This window comes from Anas acuta, chromosome 17 (assembly GCF_963932015.1).
Source record: "Anas acuta chromosome 17, bAnaAcu1.1, whole genome shotgun sequence".
In the NCBI taxonomy this organism is placed as follows: Eukaryota; Metazoa; Chordata; class Aves; order Anseriformes; family Anatidae; genus Anas; species Anas acuta.
Genome location: NC_088995.1, coordinates 2,372,467 through 2,390,829, shown reverse-complemented (window position 1 = coordinate 2,390,829; position 18,363 = coordinate 2,372,467). Strand labels below are relative to the sequence as shown.

Below are 18,363 nucleotides of genomic sequence, written 5' to 3'. Positions count from 1 at the left end.
GTTTGTTTGTTTGTTGTTTTTTTCAAAGAGATTCTGTAGCTTCAATAGACTTAAAGAGATTCTAGAGCCATCATCTTATTTTTTGTTGCAGGAAGACTTTGATATCTTTCTTTCAGTTGAAGACTTTAGAAATCCTACGCTGATGTCTAGGCTTCTTGAGATGCACATCAAAGCTTACGAAACTGTCAGATCTCTGTCAAAGTCTAGAAAAGAACAGACAATGAATTGTAATTCAGATGATGGTAAAGTAAAGAATCGTTCTACTGAATCAAGGCTGTACAAACTGGCTTTGCTCCTGCAAAGATCAGAGCAAGAACTGGGAGAAAAACTGGTCTTTAGAGCATTAGATGCTGGAAAAGTTGAAGACGCTGTAAAAATATGCAGGTAAAATTGCAGAGATTTTCAAGAGGTTAACTCCTTTAACGGACTTTTGTGTAGTATTTCTTAAGTTTTGTAAAAACAAGCAGATGTGTAGAGTAAAGGCAAGGGTTTTGTTGTGTTTTTCTAAAAATGAGTGTTTAAGCAATATGCTTATGTTGCTTTTAATAGGAATATAAACTTTTAGTGTCTCAAATGATTGCTAAGTAAAAGATTCCTTACAGTTATAGGGTGAGACCTAAATAAGGCACAATATTAAATAACCATTAGGAGAGCTTCTCAGCTTACATAGGTAGAAGAAAATGGTTGTATACTGACCATACGGACCACTTTGTGGTTTCTAACTGGTCTCTTCGTCATGCTTAGGTTGTCAGATAATTTAAACTTACTATTATCTTCTCACAAAGAGGTCAGATGAAAATCTTAAATATCCTTCTTACTATGATCATGTTCTGTATCTCTCAGGATATATCTCTAAGGTAAGCTCTGTTGTGTTTTTTTCACTTCAGTCACAGAAGCTTAATTGCGGTGAGTCACATACGTGAAATAAGTAAAAGAGAATTAAAGAATTAGAACAGAATGTTGCCTTAAGTGAAAGCCCTAGGGACTATTGGACTTTTTATTATTATTATTTATTTTTAACATCCATTTTTTAATAGGGACTTCTATGAAAATCACTGTAATGAAGAAACAGGGAAGCTACTGTTTTCAGCATGTCAAAGGCTTTGTCACATGTTGGGAGCTGATGTTCCAATGATCACTCCTAAAGATATAAATCTTCCCGCAGTGATCTATGAAATGGCTTGTCAAGCAGCTACAGTATGTAGTCCAGGTAATTACTCTAATTACTGAACACTATTTATTTGTGTTCATGTTGGAGAACTGATCAAAAGCAAAATTCTATATAAATTATCTGTCCAAATAGCTGCTGCAAAATATTATTTGCTTTTAATAGGGTATATGAGCCTTCCATTCATAGTACATTAATAATGATCTTAATATTTTTACAGATTTGCTATTAGATTCTCTGGAACTGTGTAAATATACTTTGGTTGCCAAGGAAATTTACAGACAGTGCCAAATAGAAAACTATGGATTTACAGCAAAGGTAATTTCTTCTAATTTAAATATATTTTTGAGTATATGTAATGTCCTGATTGATGGAATAGAGTTAATTGTACATGTATCTTTTCCTATTTCTTCAGGAATATTTAATCAGTTTGTTCAAAAAGAAACAAAGGCAAAACAAATAAGTCTACAACTCTACAAATTAGGGTTTCTCTGAATAGGCATGTACTTCAGTGTAAGATGTAAATGGTTTGAGTACTGAAAGCAGTGCAGCAGTGGCACAAGTAATTCTCCACTTGTGTATTAATAAATCCTGCTAGTGTGACTGAAAATAGTAGGGCTTTTACTGAGTAACTGCTGCCAAGACTGCCAGAGAGCGTAGAAAGCTGTCTATATTAAAAAAAAGAGCTTTCTTTAAAAAAATAAAATTAAAAACAAAAGGTAAACAATGGCAAGGAGAAGGTGATTATTTATTTTGCTTTATTTTAATTTTCTTAAATGCGTGTATTACGTGGAGGTGTTCACAGCTATTTTGTAAAACTTAAGATGGATCAAGTTCTTGAATAGCATCTTTGTCTTTTGTTCAGGTCGAGTAATGCTTTGAGCTTCTTGAAATGAATGGGCTCTTACAGTTTGAGTGGAATAGATCAAAATGACTAGGCAAGCATATTTATGCACTGAATGTTATTTTTCTAAAAAATGATCCACTTGAAAAATGTTTGCTAAGAATGTTTATGAAAGTCTCCATTAAATTAATTGAGAATGAGTTTGGGCTGTGCAACTAAATAAGTGCCACATGAAAGAGAAATGTGGCTGCTGCATAAGCAGGAAATATATTTAATGCTAGTGGACATTTAACAATAAGTAGTGCAATAGAATCCATTTTCAAATATAGCAACATTTACTATTCCTGTTTATAAACTAATTTTTTGAAACATTTAGTTTGTGAGTAGATGTACTCATTAGCTGTTCTTTTTATTGTGTGTAATTTTGACAATGTTTTTATTTAGACAACATCTTTTGGAGGAGATAAAGATCCTTATGAAGAGTGGACTTACAATGACTTCTTTAATGAAGATGGGATAGTTCTTGATCCACAGATAGCTCTTCCAGTTGCATATGAAACTATTTCTTCTCTTCTGCATGTTTCTGGTAAACTTGCATTCCTGAACATTGAGTCAATATATAAGCTATATTTCATAGTGATTTTTATCTAGGACAATTTTACAGCTGTGCTTGTATAGAAATTAACACCTCAGAAATGTCAGTTAGACAAGCTCCTGGAAGAAATACACAAAAAACAGTAACTGAAAGCTATTGGTATATATTCCTTTCTGAATTTGAAAAGATATTCCCTTCCATAAAATAACTTCTGATGAAGCACCGTAAAAAATAAAAATAAAAAAGGCAGTCCTGGCTCTTAGAATACATATGTCTTCTGTTCTTATTCAATTTGTATTTTATGTACTTGAAGTGCAGTATTTTTAAGGTATTTCAAGGCTTTACAGTGTTGTTGAGATCTTGGTACATTGCAAATGTGTATTTGTCTGTCTTCCAGAGAGCAAGCTCTATCCTTTGGACTCTACCAGCCTGGCAAACTGCGCATTTATTAAAGGTATCAGAGTGGTATATTCACCAATGCAAAAGTATAAATCAGACAACCAAAACATGACAGATTTGAATTAAACCTATGCAAGAATGAATAATTTGTAGTTTTTAAATAGTTGCCTAGGAGTTCCTCTTAAAGCCATGTGCTAGGGAGACAGCTTGGTTCAGCACAGAACACACCTGGCTAGATAGCAATTGCTACCATTCACCCATGTAATTTTGGACATGTTGTCAAAGCCTGTACTTTACTACAGTTCTACCACTATGAGCATTATCTAGAGCCTTTCCAAGAAGATGACAAACTTCTGTTATTTGAACTAAAATGGGAGTCTGTATTAAATAAAAAAAAGCTCTGAAAATTTAAAGTTTCAAAGGAGGCTAAGTCTCATCTTGTGGCATATTAATTTTGGTATTCTAAAAACAATATGCGTATTCTAAATATTCATTTTCTGAGATTATTTTGTTTCTGAAATATATCATAGGACAGAACCTTTTGCTGCCAGCTGGAACTCCCATGTGTGCAGTGCTACAAAACCTCATGGAGTGCAGTCAGTGTGAGTTAGCTTTGCGGCTAATAGTCTGTTCATACGGATCCTGTCTTCAACACGTTATATCAAACAACATGAATTTGTCCCTGAGTGAGAAGGTATGACAAGGGCTATGCGGAAATTTTTTAAGAGTAAATCATACAAGTATGCCAACTATAAACAAGTTTAGTTTTATAAGTATTTGATAAGATAGGGAGAGGCTATTGCCATGACCTTGTAAAAAATTACTACCACCTGATAAAATGTTCAGTTGTTTTGTTAAAGGAGCTGGCAGTTTCTTCCCTATTTCTTGTGGTCTTCTGTTTCTCTTTACAAAGTACATTCAAAACTACACTTCTAGCCCCTGCAGAAAGGCCAGGAGTAAAATGAAGGTTAATAATGGTTTATTATACCCTTTCACATTGTGTTATCATTGGTTAGACTGGGAAAAGTTGCAAGTAGAATATTGAAGTCATGCTCCTCGCTTCAAAAGCATTGGGAAAATTAATTTCTTTTTCTAACTGGAAGAGGTCTTTTTAAGACCTTAATTAAATCTGAAAATACTATTACTGCAGTACCTCTTAATATGCTATAAATGGTAAGAAGTTGAAGACTTGCAATTTATTTTTAAGTGTGTGCTGATTGTCTCTTTTTTATATTAGCTACATGATGTCAGTATGCTAGCTGAAACCAAAAGCTTTCTTACTGCAATGAAACAGAAGTCTACTTCAGTAATTATGACCACTATCCTGACCTTACTACACAAGGTAAGAATGGTCTGAAAGGGGTAAGAAAGAGCCCATTACTTCTGCCCTATCAAAGAAGAAACTACCCTTCATATTACAGAACCCCATTCTGAAATTGTTATATGGTCAAATGCCACAAAACACATGTGTTGGGGAAAAATTGTGCACCCTGGAAAACCATGATGAATGTAATACACAATAAATGTGGGGATGAGGGGAAGCACTGACAGTACTGAGGTGGTGGGAGGGGATTGGGTGACAAAGCTTCATATTTCAGTTGGGCAGGGGTGAGCTGGATGGCCTAACAGGGTTGGCCCCTACAGTCCCAACTTTCTGGGACTGTATTTAAAACAAATGAATAAATAAATTTTTTTATACTTTATACAAACAGACCTATTTAATCACATTCCTAAGTTTTTAACTTTTCTTTCCAAAATACAGGTGTTCAACTGTCGTCTCATAGATCAGGACCTGGCACTGGGATATTGCACAATTTTGCCCAAACAAGATATGTTCAATAAGCTATGGGATGTCATAAACAATACGTGGCAAAATTATAAAAAAGTTCTGGTAAATTCACAGGCCAATGTATTTCTTTAGCATATACAGAATGTTTAAGAATTTCTTCAAGATGTCAGCAATGTCATAAAGAAATGCAGAAGTTTGCTTTTATTAAGGGTACAGCTGTCTGAACAAGTTCCTCACTGTAGGGGACCACTGAGAGATATGCTACCACTGTTAACCACAGTGTAAGATAGTTAGCATGATGCACGTCCAAGCATTAGCTTACCTCATCATGACTTATTTCAAGGCTTGAAATTGTTTTTTCTTATTGTTTTGGTTTGTTTCTTTTCAGATCCCACCATAACTTACACCTACAGTATTTTGGAAAAATTGTTCTCTTACAGCAATTTTCACAAAAAAGAATGAATAAACAAATCCTCCTATTAAAACGTGAAGGAAGCTGGAAAGTAAAGCATAACAAAGAAATAGGGAGGGAGAGTAACATAAATATGGAGAAGAGATGATGTCTAAAAACACCTTTTATATTAATTGCACTTAGATCAGTGAAGCACTGTTAAAATATTTTTGAGAGAGAAACTGAATTTTAAAGTAGTTTTGAAGTGCTAACTTAGCAGGTAAGGGAATCCTGATAATATGTTTTGTGAAGATTGTTTCCAGCTTCCACAGTTCTGCAATCATCTGTGAAATTGTTTTAAGCTCCTCCAGAGATTTAGACCTTATGATTTTCAGTTTTCAGATTATTTACTATACTTTTATTCACTTCCTTTCTCACTTCTTTAAGGCAGTTGCTTTGGTTGGAGTACAGCTTGCTACACAATGTGGTGAAGCAGAAGAAAAGAAAAAATTCCAAGAAGTGGTTACTGATGCAGAATGGGGTATCCAGCTTGGTGAATTTGGAGTGAGTTTGATTTTTATCTATAATTTATTTATTTTATGTTTTTATTAACTGATTAAATATCAGTACATTCAGAGGATTGTTGATTTTAAATAATATTCCATTCAAAAGTAAGGAAAGCTGGGCTTTTTTTTTTTTCTTAATTTCTCATTCTGCCTACTTAAATAAAGCTCAGAAAATGAGAATGTAATAATTGAGAGTGCTATAAAAGAACTTTGAATGCTTAAGTATTATTTGGCACAGGGAATAGTCAGCAAACGTATTGCTTTTTCCTGCTCTAAAAATCTCTGGATTTAAACTAAAGAAAAAGGTTGACTATGTAAGGAATTAGTTTTGATATTGTCTGAAAGACTTCTTTGGGAAGAACATAAAATATTTCTTTATTTGTAGATTTCTTTTGAGACTGTATTTAGACAACCCCCGATAAGAAAGAAGGAACTCATAAGAACACTGGTACAAAATCCAAAAGTAAACACTGATCTCATATTGAATTACTGCAGGTAATAATTGAAGAAAATCAATTGTGTCTAATTGCTGCTGTAATGATAACCATGCCTATGAAAATCTGTTTTTGTTTAAATAGATACTAATTTATGTAATACACAAATTGTTCTTTATAAAATGGTATGCATTGGAATACATACTGGTCTCTGGTGAAATTTTTCATAGGGAAATAAGCAGCTTGATGACATCACAGGTTACAAAGAAAATAATATTCTGTCCTCTTCTAGTACTTTCATGCTGGACAGTGGTGCCGCACTGCAGCTTTGCATTGAATCACTTCTTCTCCAGAATGCTAATACAAATCATGTTGAAGATGACTCGGCAGAACACAGTGAGAAGCAACCTCATTCCACATTACTGGCTAGAGCACTAGAAATAATTCCTCTACTGAAAAGCACAAATGAGCTGGTCACTAGGCTCAGTGGAATATTGCTCAAGGTAAAAATAAAATAAAATAAAAATAAATAAAATCCCTGCAGTATGCATTGAGTCTGATGCTGCACAACACTTGAGTGGCAGATTAATAATTCCATAGAAATTTCAGAAGACTATTTTTTCCAGCTGTGCTATAGAAATTTTCAGCTTTCTACTTTTCTAGAAGAAAGATAGAGAAATAAGTCTAATTTTCTTTAAAAAATATTAGTTTTTCTTTGCAACTTCTCTTAAAAAAAACGATGGAAAGTAATCAAACAAAAAAGCCATTTCTAAAAATTAACCACATTGGAACTAATTAAAATTGCTACATGAGAAGTAGATGGGGCAAAAAACAATGTATATCTGGGTAGTTTTCCTTCTCTTTTCTTTTTAATCACTTAATGCCTGGTCTTTCTGCAATGCCCTGGCAATTTTTTTTTTTATGATTATGAAGTAGAAGTCTCTTGTTCTAGAGCTATATGTTGTGATGCTTATACCCTTTCTCCAATGTTATGTCAATATAGTTGGTATTAAAATTGAAAAAAGTTAACTCAGTTGTATGTTTTGTAAGACAAATCACTATAAAATTGGTCATTATTTTGAACAGCTTGATCCTTATGACTATGAAACCATTGAAATTGTCCTGAAAGTAATGCAAAATGCTGATGAGAAGAACACCAATATCCAGATCAATCAGGTATGTCCACACCCTGTTAATGGCTTCTGTATTCTGTGTTGTTGTTTTTTTTTGCTTATTAGTGTAGTTATTCAAGAGTGTTGAAATTAATTGAATAATCTCTAACTGAAGAGATAATAATTATAATATTGAATCTCTATTGAATCATAATTATTTAATCATAATCAAATCTCTACTGCTCTCATTCAGAAAATAATATTCAAGAACTAGTGATCTCTAGCTGTTTCTCAGCAATGGTTTGTAAGAGGGATAAAACTCTACAGATATATATATAGCAAATCTGACAAAAAATAATCTTTAGGCAAATTTTACTGGGAGAAGGGCGCAAGACAGTAGTCCTGTGGCTTTTTTTCCTTGCTCTTTTTTTTAATTATTATTTTTTTCCCATAGGCTTTGAGCCTTCTCAAACATCTGGAGTCTTATAAAAGAATTTCCCCACCTGTGGACCTGGAACACCAATATGTTGCAGAGCATGTGATTCCCTTATCTCCAGCTGCTGAAACCAGACTGCCTTTTCATCTGATATTCTTCAGAACTGCTCAATGTTTCTGGAACATTATATGTATGTTCAGTATTTTTTCTAGCTATATAAATGTATAATTCCCTTTCTCTGTTATCTATGAACTTTAAAGTTCTACAGTATTTATTTTATATTATCTGTATTTCTTTATTAATACAGTTAAGTTCCCCAGTGCCTCTGAAAGTACTTTTGGTACCAAATTTCTTTCTAGTGAGGTAGCTGGCTTTCAGTGGAGCTAAGACAATACAATGCAGAATTCAATCCTCAGATGATTTTTTTAGGGCCTCTCAAAGACCAAAGTAACCCACATATCTGACAAGCCAGGCCAATTAATAATCTTAGAAATTAACATTATGATCTTTTGCTCATAGTGGAGGCCTGCAGCTAACAATAGACTGAAAGTGCTTAATTTCACAGAGAAAGCTGCAACTAGACTGTGAATCTTTTCGTAAGTTGCTGTCTTTTTCCTTGCAGCTGCAGAGCTCAGTGAGGAAACCTTTCCAACACTTCTGTTGATTTCCAAACTAATGAAGGTAAAGTTGCATCTTGAAAGGATTTATTTCAAACTTTTCATTTTTTGCCCCTACACAAGAAATAGTACAAGCTTTCTTCTTTCTTCGTTGTGATTTCTGATCTCGCTATAGACATTTTGACAATGTTTAATCTTCTTTAATGCTTTTCTAGGTTTCACTGGATACTTTACACATGTCTGCAGCTCAGCATGTCTTTAAAAAAAACTTGAAACCAAAAATATATGAAATGAGAAACTCTGGATATACATCAGTTGTTAACAAGGAAACAACTAAAACCATGCAGACAATTCAGTCATATCTGCTGTCTATAATTAATCCAGAGTGGGCTGTAGCTATGGCTCACAAAATTGCACAAGAATTTCCAACAGGTAAGGTGCATATCTGATGACCTGAGGGGAAAAGCAATAGGGGGAGGAGAATACATTTAAAACAAGAAAAGCTAGACTGTAACCACACATCTGTTTAGTATTCAGAGATAAAACCTGAGGAAGCTGGAGAACAAAAACCATTTGTCTCCTACATCCAGTTTTGAAAAGTAGGCTAGAATGATACCCATTGCGTAATACTGTCACTGTTAAATCCTGTTTTCCTCTTTTAAGCCATGTTGTCTTGGTAAAAGTTCTTGCATGTTTAGCTTTCCCCAAGGTACCATCTTCTGACAGACAAGCTTGCCAGCAAAAGCAAATATTTCAACCAGATTTAAGGCATCTTCTCCCTTATCAGAATCCGAATAGGCACTTTTTAGGAACAAGAGCACTCCTAAACTCTTTAATAGTGTTATAAAAATAAAACAAATAAACAAACAAACACATTAAAATAAAATGGATATTCTGTATAAGTTAGAGGAGATTCATGAAAACGAACTTTATTTACTTTTTACCCCCCTTTTTTTTTCCCTTAAAAAAAAAGGTCCTGACCAGATTCAAGCCTTGAAATTCTGTCTCTTTCTGGCTGAGAAATGGTTAAAGAATACTACAGCTAAGGTAATGGCAAACTTCTTGCAAAGCTCTTGTTGTATACTCAGGTATTTGCTAGCTCTTTGTCTCTTGGTGTTTTGGGCAATGATATATAAAATGTGTCATTACCAACCCGGTTATGGGAAGTACTTTCTTCTGAGGAGTCGCTTACGCTGTCATTCCCCCAAAGAACTGTCTCTTTCCTTTAACATCCTCCTCTGTTCATGACCTAGCAAAAATAAGGCTTATGGTTCTTGGAGGTTGAACAAATAAGTATATAACTTTAAAGAAGAAGAAGATGTTCTTTCTCCTGTTATGAGCATTTCTATTGCTGCAGAAGATTCAGATAGAGCCTGTTCCAGATGTTGGATCAGTAGCATTATTAATTTGTGTTTGAGTTCCAAGACTCTAGCTATTTGTAGGAGCGTATATATATATAAGTCTGCTTTGCCTCTTTATTTTAGGCTGATTTTTCATGGCTGGTAGGAAAAGGTGAATGAGAATCTCATCATTGCTTATAAATTTCAAATATGCTGTCGAGCTGTTGAGACACGATGAACACTAAATAGTTCTCTGACACTTAGTCACACTTTTAAATAGAATTATGCCAAAACTGAACTATAATTTTATATACTGGTGCATGTGGTACATATTTTTATCTGACTTCCTTACACATAACTTTGCTTACAATTTTTAATAATATTTTCTTGCTAGAGCAGCATGGCTAATATTATTAATACTAGTTCCCCAGTTGAATATTCTGGACTATAAAATGTTAACGATTTTTCTAGAGCTTTTGAGTAAAAGGAGATTATTTTATTTAAAAACTGTTTTGCTAAAGGATGATTCACGTGAAAAAGCAGAAGTCCTACAGAAGAAATTGTATATACAGTATAAGCGATCAGCAACAGAAAATGTTCTAATAACACACAAGCTGAATACTCCAGAGCATTTAAAGTTTATTGGGAAACCAGCAAATCTTATTATTTTGTTATATGAACACCACAGTATAGACCAAAGAATCCAAAATCCAACTGGCAGAGATTATCCAGGTGAGTATATGCTTAATCTAGTTTCGAAGAAGCAGAAAGCATTTATTTTCAAAAATGCTAAGCAATATAATACTAGTCTGTAAATCCATTGTCTCAATCTATTTATGCAGATATCCATACAGCAGCTAAGGAAATAGCTGACATTAACGACTTGGATATGAACAAAATTTGTGATAAGCTGCTGGATAAATGGCTGTGTCCAAGTGTACTGCCCTCAGAAGTAAGTCATCACTGAATATTTGGCTTTGGAGATAAATGGCCAGTTACATAAAATATATCTGTTTTTACCATTTGCTCAAAAAACTAATTTTTTTGCACAGTTCACCATTAGTACTTGTGAACCTATTTAAGTTGCCTCTGGATTCAGACTACTAAGAATTTTAATGCCATTCTTATATTGTTGCAAGCCACTGTCTCTAGTGAGAATAATTTGAAATGCTTTCCCTTTTCTCTGTACAGAGATTAAAATCTCATCTTTGGTTCTACACTAATGTTGCATAGCCAGTCAAAAGGAGTAAATGAATGTTTAGAGTCACCAAGAGGGTGAATCTTGTCCTGTTGCAGCTTAGGAAATAGAGGGTTAATTGCTGCCTGTGTAGCATACAGCTGGGTGAAAAAGGGCAGAGAGCACACATTGCCTCTGCTTCAAGATACCAGTTAGCAGGGTGAGAGATTAAAAAGCGGTGTTGACTGCCAAGCACACAGTTAAATAAAGAAAGGAATGATAAAATTAAAATTCCTTTCCTTGGCTGCACTAGCAGGGGTGCCCAGCTTTTCCAACAGGGTTTAACAGGGATATGACCCAGTTATTTATGACAATTCAGATAACTCTCAAAACTACTTTCATGTCTTTTTAAAGAAAACTCAAGAAGTCTTCGGAGATGTATGGGAAGATGAAGAACTCCGAAGGTATATACTTCATCTTGCATATGATACAGCAAATTTTTTCTTAATTTGCAAGTTTATATGGCTTTTTCAAGAAACCTATCACAGTATGTGATTCAGAACTTGCTGCTGCAGCTGCAGATAAAATAAATTTTTATTAACAGTGATGATAAAACAAGTTTAGGCCAGAAATGCCATGATTTTTTTTTTGTGCTGATGTTCCTAAACTCAAATTTTTCCTATCATATAAGTGGTGTTGTCTTTACCGATTATTTCTGCATCTTAACCTTTATTAGAGCTGCATAGGAGATAGAGCTGCCCCGAACACAAGTTCTGCTCCTTTGTTAAAAGTGCAAGAGCTACACTTTAACACATGCTGAAAAATAATTATTTAGAACTTCCACATGTTGTCAGACATGTTGTTTGTTTTGTTCCCTAGAAAGCAATGGCACTGGATTCTATAAAAATATCTTATGTTGCCTTCTTATTTTCTGGTTACATCAGTCTTGAATCTTCAAATACTGATGTATACAGTGAAATGTTATCTGCAATAAATTCAAGATAAAAGTAAATGTTTTAAGGATAGTTATTTGCAGGTTTTCTCCTCGTTTGCCTTTGAATCTCTTATCCTCAAACTCTTTTTGACAGTGAACTATATTTAAATTTGAAGGAAAATTGATGCACTGTTTCAGTAGTTATGCTGTACTTGTATTAAAAAGAAATGCATTTTTGCAGAGTTCTGTATCTGCTTCAGTCACGTCCAATGGATTACAGTTCCAGAATGCTTTTTGAAATTATAACATCTGCCACGTCTGTAAGTTTCTAAATTTTAGTTTTAGCGTGCTACTTATGAAATTTCTTTATGTCTCATTAAAATCAAATGTTGTATGCTTAGCTGTATTGATTTCATTCTAAGGTATTTGTGTCTGTCTTTGGATAGTTTGTATGTCTGTGTGAGCTCTGCTTCCCTACCTTCTCCCCTCCCTTTTGGAGTAAAACTGTGTTGAATTTTGCTGTTGACTGTCAAGAGCAGCCCTTGAACCCTGGATTTTTTAAATTTATTATTGATAGTATGTGAAAGTAGCTTCACTAAATATTTTCTAGAACTTGCTTTAAACTAGTGTAATAATACATTGGCTCACTTTGAGTGAAATTTAAACAGAGGGAAAATTATTTTAGCACAAACTTAACCTTCAGCCGCTGTAGTAAAGATATTTATGATACTATATATCACAAATATTTTTCTTGCGTGCATGAATAGCCTTACATCTAGAAAAACAGCTGTTTTAGCAGTGTTCTTTAAAGTTGACATATTTCATCTAGGTAGTATAAAACTTGAATGTAAACTATTCTGTTACTTAGCATGTATTTCTGCTAAACGCATTTCTGCCAAAAGTCTTAGAAAAATCCTGCAACATAACCTGCTTTCCACTTGTTCATCCAGTTATTGCAAACTTTCACTGTATTTTTGTGTTTTTTTTCCCCCCCCCTCAGCCGTTTGGTGTTAATCAGTTGACGTTTGCTCACAGGAGCAGAGCGCTGAAGTGTCTGCTCTATTTCGCAGATACCAACACTGTGGAAACACTCTTCAAGAAACCCATTGAGAAAGTAAAGTAAGAGGATTTTTCCTTTAAGTGTTCCTTAATAATGATGTATTGCTAGTCTTTCATCAGACCTTGGAAAGAAATATATGATATTTGCAGAATTATTCTTTTTAATATTTTTTTTTGAGCTTCTAAAAATTTTGAAGAGCATAATTAGCTCTTTTAACTTCACTGTAATGCATTCTGGTATATCAGATGCCTCATATGTAAACCTGAAAGTAACAACGTGGATAATATTTTCCACAGATTGCAGTTACTTCTGTTGTAATTGAAGGTTTTTATTTCATTAAGATTTCATTAATTTCTTTCATAAGTATAAATACTATCTACATTTTTTTGTTTTCTTTTTAAAGCAAGAGAAGAATACTTTTTGAATAATATCCTGAGTTTGATTATGTGAGTTATAATAATCACTGTAAATATCATTAGATTCTTTTTTTGTGATTTTTTTTTTTCAGGTGTTTTCTAAAATGCTGCATTTATCTGTCAGAGTTTGAAATCTTGAATATTCCATATACATATGAATCATTTCGAAAGAGTCCTAAGGAAGGAATGATTAAGGGGCTGTGGAAGAATCACAGCCATGAACCCACGGTATGCTTTTTAAATCCTTTGTGATTTTTTGTTTGTTATGCATTTGTGTGGAATGTACACCTTCCTACACAGTACATCTATTTCTAAACAGATGTTGCTCCAACATGCTCTGTGCTACTCATACACTACTCACGATAAGCTACCCATAATTATTTAAAAATACTCATGGATATGTAGGAGTTACCACTAAGGCTTTCCTCTTTCAGAATACAAAAAAAAAAAGGTTGATATGCTGAATACTGCTCATCACATAATTATTCCCTGCTAATTACCCACCTTTTTGTACCCACACTTTTTCTCATGTCTGGGAAGCAAGATCTTTGATGCAGGAGCTTTCCCTCTTCTCTCTCACGTTTTCTCTCATGTTCTCGCTCTTTTTGAAGTTGCTTGGACTTATACTTCATACTTTAAGATGAACTAAATATTAACCAGTGTACACCTTTAGAATAGCTGTCAGTTATTTATTTAGTATGCCAGGAAGGGGGGGCTCTGCTTAGGGGCTTGACTTTGACAATTGCTGGAAGTTACCAAGTATGTTTTGTGAATTGCTAACTTGACACTAAAGACAAGGGCGAATAAATGAGATTTCTATGCACAGCAGTGCACGACAATAAAAATACACTGTTCTATTAAGGCTTCAGCAGTACTACCCTTGATTTATAGCTGTGAAATTGAAGTGATCTGTTCTATAGTTGAAATATAGACACGCTAGTCTAAAATTTGAAACTGAAAGATGATAAAAGCTTCATTTAGCCTTGATAAAATTAGAAAGTAAGTATCAAGTATATCAAGGATAGGTGTTTGTTTGTTGTGTTTGTTTAGTTCTCTTTTCGTGTTGAAAATTATTTTCCATGTGGCTTGGTTAAGACCTTAAAGGTCCCTGTCATACCAATAAAATCTAAAATTATACTGACAAACAGTAAAGATTTGAAGATGATGAATGTGTATTTATTAAAATAAAGTATATCCTTACTCTCCTTTAGGCTGTTAGACTGGTGACAGAACTGAGTCTGGAATACAAAGTATATGATTCCCAGCTGTGGAATGGTCTACTACAGAAACTTCTTGGTTTCAATATGGTAAGGAATTTTTAAGCATGAAGCTATGCAGTGATGAGAGGAAAAAGCCTTTTTTTCTCATCACTGATTTCTAAAGAATGTGATTGCATAAATAGTAAACTTACTGTGAGTAGCTATCTGTGATTTATAATTTAGGTTGTTTGCATTGAACCGATGAAGCTTTGAGGAATTTGTATTTTACCAGTAGTGCTTGAGAATGTTGATCTTAAATTATTATAGTTGTACTTTTTCTTTTTAAAACAAAAGGCCTTTCAGATGGCAAGACTAAATCTTATGATAACTTGAAAATTGTCTTCATATCATTAAAAATGTGTATTACTTTATAAAATTATATTTGTATGTGAATATATATACACAAACGTGCACAAACATGTATATATATACATGTTCAAAAAATATTATCCCTATAATTAATTTATTATGATAATAATCCTGATTTTTGTTATTGATAATCTTAATTACCTCTTACTGTCAAACTGTACATTATGTTGCTACAACCTAAGGAGGAAATAGATGTACCTGGCAAAACAGTCATATCAGGAGCCATTCAAGCTAGCTTTAATCTAGTAAGAATTTTGTAACAATACCAAAGAAGATAGGATTTAACCTTATGAAGTTTATGAAGTTTTAACTTTATGAAGTTTTCAGCACATTATATTAAGGCTACTGAAAATCTTGGGTATTTACTGAGACAGTGCATACTCCTACTGCTGGTCATAATTTAATTTACATAAATCCTATTTCTGTGTGCATCAGTTACTCACCTCAAAGGAACAAAGGTGTCTTGAAGAACTGTTAATTTGCATTCTGCAAACAAGAAGAATATTCCAGTTCTGTACATTATTGACGGTTCTTCAAAATCACTGTGGTATTTTATAATGGAGTATTTTTTTTCAGATTCAGTATCTAAGAAAAGTTTTGGTAGCAATTACTGGAATTCATTCATTATGGGAGGTAAGCAAATATTCTTCAGCTCCTACTCTTCTCTTAGCAAGAGTTTAGAGACCTATTTGTATGTGTAAATTAATGGCAGCAATCTATTAAAAGGAATGTTACTCATTGAAAAGCTGCCTTTTGAATGAGTATTTTTATGACACCTGCAATATGCAGATGAGTATAGTTATTAATCAGTGAAATACTGTATTTTGCTCTTGTGGCTCCTTCAGTAAACACTTACTTGGAGTTAAGTTTGTTTGACAGAATTACTTAACCATCAGTCAAAATATAGTAAAATCTTAGACTACACAATAAGAAAAGCAATGTTAGAGAATAATTCATCCGGTATAAAAGAGAAAATCAACAGGCTTCTTCCACCTACAATGGGTCAAGTCAAGATGTCTGTGTTTACATTTAGTAAAAAGCAAACAAAGTTGTAACTTTTAAAACTTTTCTGTCAACAGATTCCCAACTTCAGTCGAGCTTGGCGAAGCGTGGTTCTGTCACCATTTCTCACAGGTAGAATTGTTATTAATTATCATGCTTGTATAGTAACTTAGTTATGTATTTACTTTATCATGGCTTCTTTATTTCTTAGCTTCATGTCCACCAAGTCCTAAACAGGTAGAGGAATGCTGTGAGTGTTTCGTGATTCTGCTCAAGTGAGTACATAGTACATACTGAATTTGGATTAATTAGAGTGGGAATTCCCTGTTTGTAATTTCTTTTCCAACAACCTGTCCTGGGACACACAAAGGAGCTTTAAAAAACGGGGAACCTGAGGAGAGGGGAAGAACCTTTTGCCTGTTGTGGAAAGGGCAGAATCAGGGCACATATCCAAACAGAAATTCCGTGCTTAGACTGTTGGCAATGTATGCTGTAACTCAGTACCTTGGCTATCTAAACAGTGCTTGGAACAGGGACTTTGCACAGACTGCTGAAAACCTATTTATCTGCCCCTCTCACTGTCCCCACGAGGGATATCTGTTCTTATCCTGACACTTTAACACTCATGTTCAACCCTAAAAGCCCAGTTATCTTTTTTTTGTTGTTGTTAATCCATAATATAGCCTATTTCCCAAAATATAAAGCCAGAATATAAGAGAAAAAAAATATTTATTTTCCTACGAAGTATAAACCTGACATGGTAAAAAAATAAATAAATAATCTAGGATGCCTGTACACATGGTTAACCTATATTATATTAAGGTTCCAGCCATCCTATACATGCTAACAGTTTTGCATTACCTTTGCAATGTATAAAAGCACAATAAACTTAGATTAGTAGTATTTCACCTAAAGAACAGATAGCTTCCATTTCATAGCTGTAAATCAAAGGTTGTAATGTTGAGAAATTTCCTCCTTATCTTCTTTCTGAAGGTGTCCTGTTTTGGCTGACTTGGATGTCATTGGAATAGCTAAACAATATGCACAGTTGGACCTTCCAGCTCTTGCCTTGGGATGCCTGTTGCTGATTCCTCAGTCTGAGAAGCGAGAGCAGCAAATTCAGGTAAATGAGAAGTTTTGTGTTGCAGCTGTGCAAAGGAAATGCCTTTAAGCCTGTTATATTCAATAGCAGCTGTACAAGATGGCAATTTCTAAACTCCAGCTCATTTGAATATATCACTGCTGAAAGCTGCTAGACATCTCCCACCCTCAGAGGCTACAGCCTCAGACTTCTCCTTCTGAAAGAGATCGTGTGAACACTTCCCTGTTTTTTTAAGTTTTGACTCATTCTCAGCAGCTTTTTGTCACATGACTTTGCTTTTTGTGGGTGAGAGAACATTTTAGGGGATCCCCCTCCTCTATCAGTTACCAGGTCAGTAATGCCCAGCAGGGGGCTTTAGCAGCTGACTCATGCATGCATCCACTTCTAAAAACTGAAGTTCAATCTACTTCCATGCATGAAAGTATTAGGTTCCCTGATAACCAATATTTGTTTGTGGTGAACAGTCAGTATATGGGGGGGGAAACCAACAACCAACCCACACGCAAGTCATATGCTAAAGCAGTGTGTGAAGCTGATCACAACATAGATAATTGCTGAGGTGCTAGCAGTAGGCTAGTTTAACAACTGACTGTAAGAAAAGTACAGAATCCTGCTTTGGAGAAGTGTTCAGACTTGAAAGCTCCTGCTTAGAAAAATGCTTGATATGCATCACAAGTTCTGATGTAAACCTTCTGTCTTAAAGCCATTTCCTCATTATTTGTGTATCCAGAGAGCCTCCTTTCTGTTCTTATTTCTTTCCCTTAATTTATGCTCTGCGTCATTCTTAACAGATGAAGAATTATAGGCTGTTCCTCTACCTGTCATGAACAAGCTGGCACTAGTAAAGGCATCTTAAATTCGTAGATTTCTATTCATTTCCACTTAAGACTTAAGCCAGGACGATTTTTTCCAACTTACAGCACCAGTGTAAGATGTAGTCTGCTGGCAATGAGTCAAAAGAATCTGTAACCACTACAGTGAGATACCCTTTGAAAGTTAACAGCGTTAGTAATTACTACTCTTTCAGTCAAACTGCACAGATCCTAGTTTGAGAATTTCATGTTTATACCTCGAATTTCATAATGTTAATTGTTTCTGAGTAAGTCAACTACTTGCTCTGAAGGGAAAGAGCTTATGCTTTATTCACAGAATATTGATGTTTTATATCTCTTTGTATTTTTTTTTTTGCAAGGGTTTCTTATCAACATGTAACATGGAAACTGTGCTGCAACAAATAGATGAACATATGAACACTGGAGAAGTGGTGGCTTTTGCTTCTCAGGTAAATAAATAAAATTTACGTCATTTGCCTTTTACTTACAGGCTTTCTCAATGGTAACCGTTTACAACCAT

General features: G+C 34.3%; 1 protein-coding gene across 2 annotated transcripts in view; it reads left to right on the top strand.

The window, feature by feature from the left end:
• The window catches only part of KNTC1 (kinetochore associated 1), a 37,382-nt gene that overhangs the window by 16,872 nt on the left and 2,147 nt on the right, over positions 1-18,363 (top strand). The window contains exons 34-61 of one of the 2 annotated variants that reach the window (XM_068653825.1): positions 92-384; positions 1,038-1,210; positions 1,389-1,486; positions 2,457-2,598; positions 3,005-3,061; positions 3,537-3,700; positions 4,244-4,348; positions 4,769-4,897; positions 5,634-5,750; positions 6,138-6,247; positions 6,479-6,689; positions 7,273-7,362; positions 7,753-7,924; positions 8,357-8,415; positions 8,567-8,783; positions 9,325-9,398; positions 10,213-10,423; positions 10,534-10,643; positions 11,283-11,332; positions 12,044-12,122; positions 12,803-12,921; positions 13,371-13,506; positions 14,490-14,585; positions 15,483-15,539; positions 15,986-16,040; positions 16,120-16,183; positions 16,902-17,031; positions 18,203-18,292. In XM_068653825.1, the coding sequence (XP_068509926.1) occupies positions 92-384; positions 1,038-1,210; positions 1,389-1,486; positions 2,457-2,598; positions 3,005-3,061; positions 3,537-3,700; positions 4,244-4,348; positions 4,769-4,897; positions 5,634-5,750; positions 6,138-6,247; positions 6,479-6,689; positions 7,273-7,362; positions 7,753-7,924; positions 8,357-8,415; positions 8,567-8,783; positions 9,325-9,398; positions 10,213-10,423; positions 10,534-10,643; positions 11,283-11,332; positions 12,044-12,122; positions 12,803-12,921; positions 13,371-13,506; positions 14,490-14,585; positions 15,483-15,539; positions 15,986-16,040; positions 16,120-16,183; positions 16,902-17,031; positions 18,203-18,292 (3,408 nt within the window). Of the gene's footprint in view, positions 1-91; positions 385-1,037; positions 1,211-1,388; positions 1,487-2,456; positions 2,599-3,004; positions 3,062-3,536; positions 3,701-4,243; positions 4,349-4,768; positions 4,898-5,633; positions 5,751-6,137; positions 6,248-6,478; positions 6,690-7,272; positions 7,363-7,752; positions 7,925-8,356; positions 8,416-8,566; positions 8,784-9,324; positions 9,399-10,212; positions 10,424-10,533; positions 10,644-11,282; positions 11,333-12,043; positions 12,123-12,802; positions 12,922-13,370; positions 13,507-14,489; positions 14,586-15,482; positions 15,540-15,985; positions 16,041-16,119; positions 16,184-16,901; positions 17,032-18,202; positions 18,293-18,363 lie in introns of those variants that run through there. The other variant, XM_068653826.1, reaches the window with a different exon arrangement.